We start from the raw sequence: 14,899 nt of genomic DNA, 5'->3' as shown, positions 1-14,899 counted from the left end.
GAGTCTCGCAAAAGGAGAGACTTGCCGAGAGCAAGAGTGAGCGGGACGGAGGGTCCAGGTGAGCACGGGGCGCATGGCCTGTTCAAGGAAGTGCCAGCACAGGAGCAAAACTCCTTGTTAGCATCTCTGGTTTAGGTTAGATTCCTAAAGCAGATTATAAAGGCAAAGACCCTCGCCGTGAACTGCAAATTGCTTTACACAAAGTTTGCTGCCAGAACCACGTGAGGGAGTCACCAAACAGCCTCAGCAGTGGGTACTGTCATTTGAAAATTTCTTTAACAGTTTGATAGGTGAAAATGTCTTTTTCAGTGAAGCCGAACACTTTTTTTTTAATGAGGTTTTTTTTTTTGGCTGCGTTGGGTCTTCGTTGCTGCGCGCGGGCTTTCTCTGGCAGCGGCGAGCGGGGGCTACTCTTCATTGTGGTGCGCAGGTTTCTCATTGCGGTGGCTTCTCTTGTAGCGGAGCACGGGCTCTAGGCAGGCTCAGTAGCTGTGGCGCACGGGCTTAGTTGCTCCGCAGCATGTGGGATCTTCCCGGCCCAGGGCTCGAACCCGTGTCCCCTGCATCGGCAGGCGGATTTCTGTGGTCCATTTATGTATGCAGCAAATATTTACTGAGTGCCTGTTACGTGCCGGGCACTCTTCCAGGTGCTGGGGACACGGCGGAAAACAAAACAGAGATCCCTGCCCTCCAGAGAGCTGATGTTCCGGTGAGAAAAGACAGACAGTGAACATGGAAACAAGGTCAAGATTTGTAAAAACTCTTTAAAGATTTAGGATGATAATGCTTTGTTTTATAGTTTCCCCAGTTTGTCATTTGCTTTATTATTTTATTTGTATTGTAATCTTAGAGAGCTTCTCAATTGTTTTAGCTTTTGATTTTGGCATAATTTTAGATTTATAGAAAAGTTGCACAGATGGTAAAGAGAGTTCCCAGCTGTGCCCGTCTTCCCCTGATGTTAGTGACTTACATCTAGCACATTTGTCAAAAGTAAGACATGAAATTAGTACACACTATTAACTAAATTGCTTCATTGGATTTCACCAGTTTTTTCACTAGTGTTCTTTTTCTCTATTCCAGAATCCAATGCAGGATACTAAGTTGCACTTAGGAAATTCTTAATTTTAATGAAGTAAAATCTATTGATTTTGTTCTTAGAATGTCCTTCCATATCCTGAGATCTGATAAAACATTAACCTGTGTTTCTTCTAGATTTTTATGGTTTCATTTTTTTAATTATTTATTTCTTTAAGCCATCTGGGATTTATTTTGGTGCAGTGTACATAAAGATCTAGTTTTTATTTTTCTGAATAGCTGGTTATGCAGTTCTCTAGAATGAGTCCTTCCTTTCTTCACTGATTTGTGAAGCAACTTCTATCAAATATGAAATTACCTAGATGTCCCAGGTTCTGTCTCTAGGCTACAGGTTCCATTACATTGATTTTTCGATTGACGGCTGTGTCAGTATCTCACCGTTTTGACAGTTACATCTTTATAGTATGCTTTCGTATCTGGTAGGACAAGACTTCCTCCTCCTTTAGCTTTATGAAAATTATATTAATGAGAATAATGATCCCATTTATGTGCCAGGTCCTGTGTTGGGAGCCACAGATAAGACATGAATGACCAAGTCCCACCTTCAAGGAAGCCAGTCTGTGGGGGAAGCAATCATGTGACTAGTGCCGTCCAGCAGCGTGCTGGAGCATAGTTGACCCACAGGGCAAGGGCTGTGGAGTCCACCTGGAGCAGTCATAGAAGGCTTGGCCTCTGCTTGATGGGAGTAGGAATCAGCCGGAGAAGTAGGCAGTGCATTTCAGGCAGAAGGAACAGTGGTCAAAGGCCTGGAGCTGGAGAAGTATGCAGCGTGTTTTGGGAACCTTATGCAGATGGTGTTGGAGCTTTAAGTCCTGGGATGGGGGTGGTGGGAAGAAGTAAGACTGCATAGGGAGGTGGGGCAGGATCATAGAAGCCCTTCACTGCCAAGGGAAGTGTTCAGATGACCCCAAGGGCTCTCCTATCCTGGAATTCTTCAATTACTGACTCTCTTCCCAGGAACATGTTCCCAGCCAACCTGGTGGAAGCCACATTCAAACAGGTGAGTGGGTCCCCGGACGATGGAGAGGTGGGCAGGCAGGGCCAGCCTGGGCCCGGCTAAGGAATGACAGGCTTGCCCAGCCAGTCTCCCTGTCCCTGGGGTTGGGACGCTAGGGAGAGGTGGTGGGAGGACCTGGATCCTTAGAGCCTCCTGTGGCCACACTCCTGCCCTGGGTTCCAACTTTTCACGAGGAAGAATTATGAGGGTGGAGGGAAGCCCCTGCTGAATGCCTGCTCTGCCCTCGTTTACACCCATGCTCGCACACACCATCCCCTTCAGTCCTCAAAACAACCCTGCCCTGGGGTAGGGCCAGCCCCTCTCCTGGACGAGGAATCTGAGGCTTAGGAGGGTTAAAGGATTTGCCCAAGGTTATGTCACTAGAAAATGGCAGAGCTAGTAGGTGAACCCAGACCTGTCTGCGTCTAAGCCTGTTTTCTCTTTCTTTTTAGAATAATTCTTTCCCCCTAATAAAAACAGTAATAACATTCACTGTAAAATATTAGGAAAATCCAAAAAAATGTAAAGCAGAGGATAAAAATCACCTGTAATTCCAGCACCTAGCAATAGCGATAGTAGAAGGTATGTTTCTAGTCTGTTTTCCTCTGCAGAAATGTTTTTAAAAATAAAATGAGGATCATAGGACATATATGGTGTGCATCTTGCTTTTTTCCCCCCTCTCCCGTTATATCATGGGTACTTTCCATGGTTATTAAATGTTTCTTAAAAATACAATATTTAGTGATGATGCAACTGTTTGGCTCTTATAAGGCTGGCTATAATTTATTTGCCCATTTCCCCTTTCAGTGGTTTTCCAAAACAAGAAATTATGGTAAACAACCTTGTACACCAATCTTTGTCTGCACTTCTAATAATTTCCCATTCTTTTCCTCTTCTAAAATGTCAGCCGGTTGGTTGACTCCGTCCAACGAGCATTTCCTATCTTCTTCCCTGTGCTGGGGCCCTGTATTGGGCCTGGAGACACAGAGGAGGTGGCTGAGGGTTGTGGAAGAGGCTCCGAAATAAGGAGCTGTGAAACCCTGAGCTAATCACTGTATCTTTCCTAACCTCCTGGGTCTTCATCTGTGAAATGAGCCAGGTAGTGAAGGTCCCTGAATGCTAGGCTAGGGAGTTTAGATATTATTCCAACAGTGATGGGGAATTATTGAAGATGTGAGAGAGAAAGAGAGAATATTGCTCTACTTCACTTCCCTGCCTGGAATGCCCTTTATCTTTTGGCAAACTCCTACCCATCCTTCAAGGCCCAGCACAGAGTGTTCAACGTTGGGATGTTGATTACGATGGTGATGGTGGTGGTGGTGATAATAGCAGTAATGGTTACAGAAGGCTTACCATGTGCCACACCCTGCTGTCAACACTTTACATATATTGTCTCATTTAACCTAACGAGGTAGATTATTAAGACCCCATTTTACAGATGAGGGAACGGAAGCACAGATCCTGAGTGGTTCCCTTTTTCCCCCACTAGAAGACTTGCTTTATTGATACTGTGGTGTTGGGAGGATAGGAGCCCTTGTGTGGACTCCTAGTACCTGAGGAATGAGAGGAAAAGACTCAGGAATGCCCTGAGGGCTGAGGAGGAAAGGTAGGTGACTCTGTCACTCAACTCTTCCCAGCTGGGGCCTCATCTCATCAAGAAAGCTCGGGACAAGCTAAGCTTTTCAAATAGAAAATCCAAGTTTCCATCAGTGGAAGGCAGGGCTGGCTGGCTGTTATGGATGGATAATGGATGGTTGAAAGGGAATAAACAGGTGAAAGGAGGATTATCCAAGTAGATTATCCAGGTAGGAGATGGATGGATGATTAGAGAGGGTCCCAGGTGGGTGTAATGAGGCATAGAAAGAAGAGGGAAGGCGGGATGGAGGGAGGTGTGGCTGGGTAGTGTATGGATGGATAAAGGAATCTCAGTTTTATTTTTGGTAAAATATTGATAATAATTGATAATAATCCCTGTCCTGCCTATGTCACAGGGTTATTGTCAATCAAATAGTTCATGAGTGGATACAAATGTGCTTCCAAGATGTTATTATTATTGTTGTTGTTGATATTAATAACAACACTTGGACTCATTCCGGGTTGGGATGTCGCCCAACAGTACCGCACCAAGACCACCCCCGTTGTAAAGTCCCCCAAGGTGGCACCGGAGGAGGCCCCTCCTCGGCGGATCCTCATCTATGGGGTCCAGGAGGAGAATGGCTCTCGTGTGCAGAACTTCGCCCTGGACCTGACCCCACCGCCCGAGGTCGTTTACAAGTCGGAGCCTGGCACCAGCGACGGCATGAACGTGCTGGGCATCGTCATCTTCTCTGCCACCATGGGTATGTGCTGCCCACCCACCCCGGTGTGCTGTGGAGCCTGCTCTCCTTGCATTTATCCCTCCCTGCATCCCTGCGTCCTGTAACCTGAATAGCCTGGAGTCTCCCCATCTTCCAGGTGGTTCCTTCCCTTCCTTTCCAAGGGAGTGGCTCATGTCCCCATTCCACTGGGGGGGCAGGAGGTATCCCCAGCTGGAGCTGATGTTCCTCACTCGGAATTCCCCATCCCTGGGTGCTGTTTGCCTCCAGGGGTGTCGGCCCTCCCTATGAGAAGAGCATGCCTCTAGCCCCGTCCCAGCGGCTATTTATTTAAAGCCCTCATTCCTCCCCTCAGCCCTCAACCACAGGGCCTTCTCTCTGCAGACCTGTCTGTGCCATTTCTTGGGGCCCCCTGACCATACCCTTCCCTTTGCTACTCTTCTCTGGGTCCCCAAGGCCCACCACAGGCTACTTACCAGGAAGCTGGTAATGCTTAACTTGCACAGGCCCCTTTTGGGGCCTGTACCTTTTTTCCTTTTTTTAATTTTGTATTCTTTTTCTTGAAGAGGTCCACAAACTGTGTAAGCTTCAGATCCCACAAAACCTCTGGATACGCCCCTGCCTGTGCGCCCATGGCCACCCCCACCAATGTATGCATACAACCTTCTCCCTTCTTTGGAGCCTAGGAAGTCCTAACCCCTCCACAGCAATCTAGCTTGTCCTCGTCCTTTTAGGCCAGCCCAGGGGTCATCACGAGTCTCACTATAAAATCACATCAGCCCCCCGTCGCGCCAGCCCCAGACCTGGGAGGGCCTCTCTGGCTTCCGACTCCTCTGCAGGGCTTTCTTCTCAGTGGAAGGCCTCCCCATCCTCCTGGATTCTCAGCCAAGGAACCTGGGGGTCACTTGCTACCCCGCCTTCTGCCTCAGCCCACACCCAAATCCAGTCAGGCCTGCCTCTGAAATCTCTCTCCAGTCTGTGCATTTACCTTCGGCGCACTGCCCCAGCCAAGGCCGTCGTCATCTCTTACCTGGTTTCTGCAAATGCCGCCTCAAGAGTTCCGTGTCCCGGTGTGTCCTCCTCACGGGGTCACTGAGTCTCCACGTAAAGCCTCCACTGGCTCCACTGTACTCCAAGAGGGGTCCAAACACCGCGCGCGGCCCGCAGAGCCTGCAAGCTCCGGCCACGCTGCCCCCTCTCGTCCTGCTCACTTCCCCCCCGCCGCGCTGCCCGCCAGTTCCCGGAAGGCGCCTCCCGGGCCCTTCCCACCTCCCTCAGCCTGGCTGTTGCTGCCCCTCCCTCTCCCCTGCACCTTTCTCATCCTTGAGGGGCCTCTGCATAAGCATCCCGTCCCGGGGAAAGTCTACCTGGCCCCCCAGTCAGGTGCCCTGTGTTACTCACATGTTTGACCCAGTGCAGTTATGTAATTGTTTGTGTGACTGTTTAACGGCTGCACGGCAGCTGTGTACGCTCCATGCAGGCGGAGACAGGGCTTGTTCTCCATTTAGCCCCATAACCTCCACGGGACTGGCTGGAACAGGTGCTCAGTAAAATCTTCCAGAGAGGGCTTCCCCGGTGGCGCAGTGGTTGAGAGTCCGCCTGCCGATGCAGGGGACACGGGTTCGTGCCCCGGTCCGGGAAGATCCCACGTGCCGCGGAGCGGCTGGGCCTGTGAGCCATGGCCGCTGAGCCTGCGCGTCCGGAGCCTATGCTCCGCAACGGAAGAGGCCACAACAGTGAGAGGCCCGAGTACCGCAAAAAAAAAAAAAAGAAAATAATAATAATAATCTTCCAGAGAGACGGGTAGATGGATGGATGGATGGATGAATGATAAGGGGTAATGGAGCACTTATTGTCGTGGTCAAAAGGCCAGGCAGGCACACAGAGGGGCCAGGACCTCAGAGACCCGAGTGTGTGAGGAGACAGTGTTTGGAAGCATCCTCAGTCCATCTGATAATCTGTCCCCAAGCCTGGACTTTCTTCCTCCTCCCAGCCATCGCCTCTCTCTTAGGGGTGGGAACGCACTGAAAGGACATCTATTGGCAGAGCTAAAGAAACCTTTGAGACCCTTCAACTCACTGTTTGCTGAGCGCTGAGCACATGCAACTGTCCACGTGTCAGGGTGTATTTGTTGTGTGTGCCCAGCTCTAGCTGCACCCACGTCTGTGTGCCCACATCTGAGCGTGAGCGAGCACACTTGCGCGGCTGCTCCCCTCACCGCAACCTCCTTCCCCGTTTCCTCCCTGGTGCTAAGGTGTCATTGGCCCTGCCTGTCGGAGGAAGCCCCCTGCCACCCCCTGCGTCCCATGCACACTACCACCCAGCCAGCCGGAGCCCATGGATGCCCCAGAGAGCCTGATGAGGAACAGGAATAGCCGAGAAGGGACAGAGCCAGCAGAAAACCTGGCTCTGAGCTCAGTCAGGCTTCCGTGGGCCAGATGCACAGGGCTGGGCCCAGTGTCATCCGCATGTCTGGCCTCTCCTACCCACCCCGGCAGGGCGCCACCGCTCCGCATCGCCTGTGGTAGCTGCTCACCAGACAGCGTGGGTTCGGCTTCATGGACAGGGAAAGAGCTCTTCTCTGGAGTCCCACAGACCAGGGTTCAAATCCTGCCCCTCCCCAGCTGAGTCAGTGGATGAGCCTCTCGGACACAGTGACAGTAAGCTCCATGAGGGCAGTCACAGGGTGTGATTTGCTCTCCATTTTTGTGTCACCAGAGGGAGAGCAGTCACTTGTCACTGTTCCAGGAGTGGCCTCACCATGCTCACCTGCATGAGCTCCCCCCACAGAATAGCACACGTGTGAAAGCTTCCTGAGTGAAGGAGAGCCCAGAACCCCAAGGGGAGGGTAACAGGGGCTCCGGAAGAGGCTTTATCATTCATTCATTTGTTCATTCACACATTCATTCATCCATCCAATGATGAGTTGCCTTCATGGGGTTAACCTTCTACTGGAGAAGACAGAAAAAATCACCAGACGACTGTTGTAATAAGTGATATGAAGGGATCAGACAGAAGTGAAATAGAGGGGAGTAGGTGGGGAGTCTGCCAGGGCAGTGGGAGCGGGTCTCCAGCCAGGCCAGAGCTTCAGGCGTCGGGTACCGTGCGGGCAAAGGCTCCACCACAGTCAAGAGCTTGATGTAGTCTAGAAACGTGAAGAAGGCCGCGACACAGGAGCACAGCGAGGAAGGGAAAGCAGGGCCTGACAGAGGCGGGAGTTGTAAACGGGGTCAGATCAACTGGGGCCTGAAGCGGGGGGTGTGGGAGTGTTGGTTATGCTGTGTGTACAGGGAAGCCAGTCGGGGGTGTTGGCAGGGAGCATTTTTGTCTTTAGAACATGGCACTTGCTGCTGGGTAGAGCGGGGTGACAGAGGAGGAAGAGATGAGAGCCCTGTGGGGAGGTCACAGCCTGCTCCAGCGGGGAGGAGAGGGGAGGTGCGAGGGAAGCGCTGGGGCGTCAGAGGCCGCTGGGCAGTCGGCTAAGCGCCGAGGTCTGCGTGGGCCTGTGGTCTGTCCCTGCCTGGCCACCAGCGTGTGTTGGCACACGTAGGCGCCATGCACACCTGCCGAAGTCTGCGGCGTCTGTGATATGCTGTGTCCCTGCCCCCCGCAGGCGTCATGCTGGGCCGTATGGGTGACAGCGGGGCCCCCCTGGTCAGCTTCTGCCAGTGCCTCAATGAGTCCGTCATGAAGATCGTGGCAGTGGCTGTGTGGTAAGCCTCATCGTGGGGGTGCGGGGGGCTTCTCTTCTACCCACTCCACCCCCTTCCAGCTCTGCCCTGGGCAGCTGGAGGGACACCGTGGTCCCGTAGGAGGGAGCAGAAAGCTGCCGGGGAGGCTGCGTTCCCCTGGATCCCCCCAGCCCTGACTAGGCCGGGTTCCAGCCCTGGGCCTGCCACTTCTGGCCCCATCAGGCCCACTGGCGGCAAGCTAAGAGCTAATAAACCTGGCCCTGTGCTCTTGGCCTCAGTTTCCCCATCCCCATCAGCTCAGTTTTTGGAGAAAGGAAACACTGGAAGTGACAACCAGCTGCCCCTTCTTGGTTCAGAGTTCAGACCTTAGGAATCTTCTAATTTAACCTTGCACAGTCAGATGGGGAAATGCAAAGGCCTGCCGAGGTCACCCCCAGAGGCTGTGGCATTGCTGGGCTGAAACGTGGGCTTGCAGAGGGCAGGGGAGCTCCTCAAAGGCCTGGACGAAGGAAGGCAGAGCGGCAGGAGGCTGTGCCTCGCTGGGCTGGTTGAGGTGGCATTCCTTTCACCACGTGCCAGGCACCTGGGCACACCGTCTCATTCTGTCCTCACAGGGGCCCCGGGAGGCGTAGACGGGTGAGGCTAGGCAGTGATGCAGTGCCAGGGCCTCCCAGGACCTTTGTGTGCCCGGCACTGAGCCGGCTGCCCCGCCCACCCCAGGTACTTCCCCTTTGGCATCGTGTTCCTCATCGCTGGCAAGATCCTGGAGATGGACAACCCCACGACCGTGGGAAAGAAGCTGGGCTTCTACGCTGTCACCGTGGTGTGCGGGCTGGTGGTGCACGGCCTCTTCATTCTGCCCCTGCTCTACTTCTTCATCACCAAAAAGAACCCCATCGTCTTCATCCGCGGCATTCTCCAGGCCCTGCTCATTGCGCTGGCCACCTCCTCCAGGTAGCCCTGGGCAGCGGGCAGGATGGGGGAGGAGACCATGGCTGAATGCTGTCCTTCTGTCCAGCCATCATTTGTCCGTAGCCATAGAACCACGGAAAGTGTCAGCGTGACCTGCTTCGCAAACTTGGGAGACGCTCCGGTAACAAGACGTATTCTTAAAATGTAAAGCTTGAGGCACTACCTGCCCAAATGGCAGAAAGCCCTCCCCCACCTGCCCACATACCCTGGGTTCACTCAGTCCACATGGGGCTCGGCTTCCACGCAACAGGGGCAGGGAGAGCTGGAGAGTGCTGAGTCTGCAATCGCTATCGCTGCTGCCTTGCGCTGCCACGTGGTGCTTCTGTGGAAGTCAGACCCTGTGCTGTTTAGGGACCTTGCCTGTCTGCTGTCACTGGGACAGCCTGGCAAGTTGCCCTGTCACAACCTTGGCGGTGTCTCCGGACAGTGGGAACTTGCCTCATGGTTCCATCACCCACTAGCTGTGTGGCTGTGGGCCGGTCACCTGACCTCCCTGGTGACCTCCCTGTCAGTTTCCTTGGATACAGACTGAGGATCATCGTAGCCTCTGCCACATAGGGTTACTGTGGGATTAATGGAGATAACCCACTAAGGCCGGTCTGGGCTTGATGAAGCAGCACCTGTCCTCAAAGATCCCAGGCCAAAGCGCGTGCAGGAGACCCAGGGAGGCAGTGTCATGCAAACTTGGCTATTGAGCAAGGGGTGCGGTGGGGGAAAGGAGGTGGTCACTTACTGGGCATCTAACCCTGTGAAGAAAGGGTGGTTCTCCTCACAGCAAATGTCCAAGCTCCGCATGGAAGAAGTCACCCAAACTTGAGCCCATGTCTCTGGCACCAAAGACCTGGCTCTTCCCTGCATCCCTTACTGCCTTCTCTTCCCTGGGCCTCAGCTTCCCAATCTGTAAAACGGGAATGAGGGCCACCACAGACCTCCTTCCCTGGCAGCCACATGGCCCACCCTTGGCAGCAGAAGCACCTCATACAGGACTCAGGAGGAGCAGAAGCCCAGTGAGGAGAAGCCCTAGAAGCCTTCTCCAGGAACCCTCACCCAGGGCCGAGGGAGGAGGTGAGAGGGAAAGACGAAGCCCCAAGCAGCTGCTGGCCCCCGTGACAGAGCCAGCAGCCCTTGCCATTTCCTGTTGGCAGGAACCACGGCCTCGGGCCCAGCATGCCTGGGGCCCATGAGGGGCTCTGGCAGGTGCCAGTGAGCTTCCCAGGCAATGGCCTGTGGTAGAGGAAGGGCTCTGGGGCCACGCTAACCTGAGTTTCAGTCCCAACACTGCCACTGGGAGCTCAGTAACAACACAGCTGCACCGTGAGCAGTGGCTACCACTGGTTGAGCGCCTACAGTATGCAGACGCTCTCCTGAGGGCCCACTCATTAATCCTAATAGCTCTGTAATGTATGGACTGCTTGGGACAAGGAAACTACGGCACATGCAGGTTAAGGAGGTGCCAGGGCCACTGGGCTAGTGGGAGGCCGGAATCTGAAGCCAGCGGTCCCGCCAGAGCCCTGCTTTTGACTGACCTCTTCATCCGCACTTGGCATAGTCGTGTGACACAGGGTCAGCCCCTCCTCCCCTCTGGGCTTCAGTTTTGTCACCTGTAAAAGGGACTTAAAACCCCTCCCTCCCAGGAAGCCATGAGGATGTATAAAGCACAGTGCCCGGCGCATAGTAGGAGCTCGGCTGGTGGTAACTCCCTTCCTGACCCTTGTTTATGGGGGTCTCTGAGGCCCTGGGCCTGGGCAAGCCTGGCCATGTGGCCATTTTCAAAGCCCCTTCAGCCTGTTCTCCCCCTACCCCAGATGGGCCAACTGCCTGGCGTGGGGGGGGCGGGGAGAGCTTCCGTCACCGGTCAGCGGACAACCTGGGGGCCCTGCCCATCCTGGAGGAGGGTGATGAGCAGACGCTGGCCCCTCTGCCCACAGCTCAGCCACACTGCCAATCACCTTCAAGTGCCTGCTGGAGAACAACCACATCGACCGGCGCATTGCCCGTTTCGTGCTGCCCGTGGGCGCCACCATTAACATGGACGGCACCGCACTCTACGAGGCTGTGGCCGCCATCTTCATTGCCCAGGTCAACAACTATGATCTGGACTTCGGCCAGGTCATCACCATCAGGTGCACTCCCGACACCCTGCACCCAGTGTGGATTGGGGCGGGGGGTACTCTGGAACGGCCTTCAGGAGTCTTGAGCTCCCAGATCTCATGGAGTCTCTGAGGCCCAGAGAGGGCAAGGGGCTTATTCCAGGCCACACAGCAAGCCAGTGCTGGGGCTGAAACGTGACCTGGCCTCGTGACTCAGGGCACCAGGCTCCTTCCCCAGCACTGCCCTGCAGAGGGGGAGCTCTGAGCAGGCTGGGAAGCTTGGGGCCAGAGGAGGGCCTGCAGTCTGGACATGCAGAGCAGGGGAGGGTGATGCAGGCAGGCACAGGGTAAGCAGAGGCCAGGGGCAGGATTGAGGGATGGTGGAAGAGTTGCTGGTGTGGCTAGAGCTGAGGGAAGGGTGCTAGGGTGAGGGGTAGAGGCCAAGGGGAAAGCCTCACATGCCACCCCGAGGGCACAAGTCTGACCCTGGGGACCCAGTCCTAGAGGGAGGCTGGGCAGAGCTGTGCCAGTGGACAATCAGAATCTGTGGGCAGCTTGCTGGAAACCTACAGAGACAGTGGCTCCAGACACAGGGTTTTCCACAAACTTCTCAGGAGGTTCTGCTGAGGCCAGGGATGGGGGCCTCTGGGACCACAGGACCTTAAGCAGAGACATGCCTCCCACCCAGGGAACTCCCTGATGTGGCATTCCTAACAATTCCTGCTCCACACGCTGTCCCCAGAGGCCCTGGGAGTTTGGCCTCCTCCTTGGGTCCAGGGCCCAGCAATGCTCCCTGCCCCTCCTGCAGCATCACAGCCACCGCAGCCAGCATCGGGGCAGCTGGCATCCCCCAGGCCGGGCTCGTCACCATGGTTATCGTGCTCACCTCCGTGGGACTTCCCACTGATGACATCACCCTCATCATCGCTGTCGACTGGGCTCTGTAAGTGGGGTTCGCCCCACCCACCCCTATCCCTTGGGTGGTAGGCACTCGGGGTGGGCTGGGGAAATGCCGTGGTTTGGCACAGCGGGTACTCGCTGACACCAGCCCAGCTGCATTCTTTGCGGGGCCCAGTTTTCAAAAATGAAAATGTGGGGTCCCTTGTTCGAAAGTTATAAAGAATTTCAAGAGGGTGGGAGCAGAGCATTAGCCCAAGTCCGGGCCCTTCTGCACACTGGCCCTGAGCCACTGCACAGTCACGTATGCCTACAAAGCCGGCCCTGCACCACCCACTTCAGCATCACCAGGGGGTGGTGGGCTGGGAGGACCAGGAAGGCGCCCATCCTGTGGGTGCTGCTGGGGTGAGCACTGTCCTCTTCCAGCTCCCCTTACGGCAGAGGGCCTGCCGCTCACTGCCCGCCTTGGCCCACCAGGGACCGTTTCCGCACCATGATTAACGTGCTGGGTGATGCACTGGCCGCCGGGATCATGGCTCATGTCTGCCGGAAGGACTTCACTCAGGACACGGGCACTGAGGTGAGAACGGTGCCTCCCTCCCAGCCGGGCTGCCCAAAGACCCGGGGGTGGAGCCAGGTGGGGTGGGCAAGGCAGCACATCGGCCACCCACCAGCTGGGCAGCCCTCGCCTGATCCCGCCATGCCTTGTTCTCATCGTGGGCACCCGGTGACAGATTCCTCTAACGGCAAGTTGCTGAGCACCCACTGTGGCCAGCGCTGATCCAGACACAGGAACAGCAGTGGTGAACACAGTCAGTGCCCTCAGGGAGCAGCGCCCACAGCAATGCCCGCGTTCACGCGTCTGCTGGGGCTTCATCAGTAACCACGTGTAGCAGGCTGCCCCACTCCATGGGGAGGACGCTGAGGCCAGGCAGGGGAGCCGCCCATTCCCGCACTGGACCCCGTGGGCCAGGTGCCCTCCTCTACTAAGACAGTCCCAGGAGAAGGCAGGAACTGGAGCCCGGAGAGTCCCTGTGACCTATCAAGATCCCCCAGCACGTCTGTAGGAAACCCAGTCGGGTTGTCCCCAGCCCTTTGCTCCTTCAGTCCTCCCTACTGCCTAACCCCAGTCTCGCCTGCTGCTGCCAAGACCTGTTTCCCCTCTCCAGAAACTGCCACCCTGCGAGACCAGCCCAGTGAGCCTCCAGGAGATCGTGGCGACCCAGCAGAATGGCTGTGTGAAGAGCGTGGCTGAGGCCTCAGAGCTGACCCTGGGCCCCACCTGTCCCCACCACGTCCCCATCCAGGTAGAGCAGGATGAGGAGCCGGCTGCCGCCAGCCTGGACCACTGCACCATTGAGATCAGTGAGCTTGAGACCAACGTCTGAGCCTGCGGAGCTGTAGGGGCTAGGGGAGCCCTCCGTGATCAGGGGCCGAGGGCAGAATCTCAACTCACGACTTTCCTGAGCACAGGACCAGGCTCACACTACCTTCCCCCCACCTTGAGAGTCCGGAATGAGATCCACTTGATGGAAAGTGGAGTCTCAGAAAGGGGAAAGACTGCATGTGGGAGCCCCGGCTGGAGAGTTACAGGCAGGCGTAGCCCAAGCCCCGACTGCAACATTTGCATCGTGTTGACCTGTGAGGGCGGCAGGCAGGGGTACGGTCCCCACTTTCTGGAACACAGAGTTGAGGCTCTGAGAGCTGAAAACAGTTGCCCCAGGTCTCAGAGCAAATAATGTCAGGGCCAGGACTCTAGTTCAAGGCTTTCAAGCCTCGGCCCCTCCCTCCCTCCCGGAGGATAGGGTTGCCTGCAAGGCCAGATGCCAAGAGAGAGGCTCCACCCCTTCCCAGGAGCCCCAAAGCCACCACTGCTTTCAATTTATGAAGACATAGCAATGTCCTGGTTCTGCCCCAGCTGTGTCCCAGCCCAGGCCAGCCCCCACCCTGCCCCGTAACACGTGGCCTCAAACAAACTGCTCTCCCCAAGGATGGGCCCAGCCTAAGGCCAAGACCGCTGCCTTCCATGTGCCACATGACCTGTGTGTATGGGGGCCCATCCTGTCTCCTGTCCTACCAGTTCTCTCTCACAAAGATAGAGGATGTGGAGACGAGGATGTCTTCATCAGAGCCACAGGGCCCTTAGAAACACCAGGGCTAGCCTCCCACTGAACAGGTGGGCTGGCCGGGACTGGGGAGGAAGACTCACCTGGGATGCTTTAGTCAAGCTACCCATGTGGCCCTGGGGTCAGCGCTCCCCCAAAGCCCGTGTGATGAAGTGGAGTTAGATTTTCTATTCCCTTCTGTGTGTGCAAATTCAGTGATGACTAAATAAAGGTATTTTCTTTTTCAATCTTGTGGGCCTAGCGACCATACTCTGGCCAGCATTTCTTTATTGGGCTAATACAGGCAGAGAGCAGACTGGCCTGTCTGGGCAGCCAGAGGACAGACAGGGCTGTCCAGGAAGCTAGAATGTCAACAGCCTTGTCCGTGTAGCTGAAGTGTAGACAGCTCTGCCTGGGCTGTCAGCGTGTGGACAGGCCTGCCTGGGCCGCCAGCGTGCAAATGAGCCCATCCTGGTGGCTGGAGTGGGGACCGTCACATGCAGGAGGTAGAGTGCAAACCAGGCTGCCCAGGGGCCTGTCTGGACAGCCACAGTGTGGACAGACCACTCTGCCCGCAGCCTGGGCTCTGCTCTGCAGGCAGGGCCCTGAGGCCGGTCCTCACAAAAGAAACACATTTCCTCAGCCAGCCTGGCTCCTTTCAGTGAATGCTTTGCTTTAAGAAGGGGATGTGCCCAAGAAGTTTCCGGACTCTCCCTTTGTCGTTCTCCTCAGTCCC

General features: G+C 55.5%; 1 protein-coding gene across 2 annotated transcripts in view; it reads left to right on the top strand.

Moving 5' to 3' along the window:
• Window positions 1-13,446, top strand: part of SLC1A7 (solute carrier family 1 member 7) — a 46,144-nt gene extending 32,698 nt beyond the window's left edge. Inside the window, exons 4-11 of one of the 2 annotated variants that reach the window (XM_065896435.1) lie at window positions 2,053-2,095; window positions 4,209-4,431; window positions 8,021-8,120; window positions 8,820-9,053; window positions 11,000-11,194; window positions 11,970-12,104; window positions 12,536-12,638; window positions 13,228-13,446. In XM_065896435.1, the coding sequence (XP_065752507.1) occupies window positions 2,053-2,095; window positions 4,209-4,431; window positions 8,021-8,120; window positions 8,820-9,053; window positions 11,000-11,194; window positions 11,970-12,104; window positions 12,536-12,638; window positions 13,228-13,446 (1,252 nt within the window). Of the gene's footprint in view, window positions 1-2,052; window positions 2,096-4,208; window positions 4,432-8,020; window positions 8,121-8,819; window positions 9,054-10,999; window positions 11,195-11,969; window positions 12,105-12,535; window positions 12,639-13,208 lie in introns of both variants that reach the window. The other variant, XM_065896444.1, reaches the window with a different exon arrangement.
• The last annotated feature ends 1,453 nt before the right edge of the window (window positions 13,447-14,899 follow it).

Source organism: Phocoena phocoena, chromosome 1, assembly GCF_963924675.1.
Source record: "Phocoena phocoena chromosome 1, mPhoPho1.1, whole genome shotgun sequence".
NCBI lineage: Eukaryota > Metazoa > Chordata > Mammalia > Artiodactyla > Phocoenidae > Phocoena > Phocoena phocoena.
The sequence above is the reverse complement of the archived record's forward strand: the minus strand, read 5'-3'. Positions and strand labels throughout refer to the sequence as shown.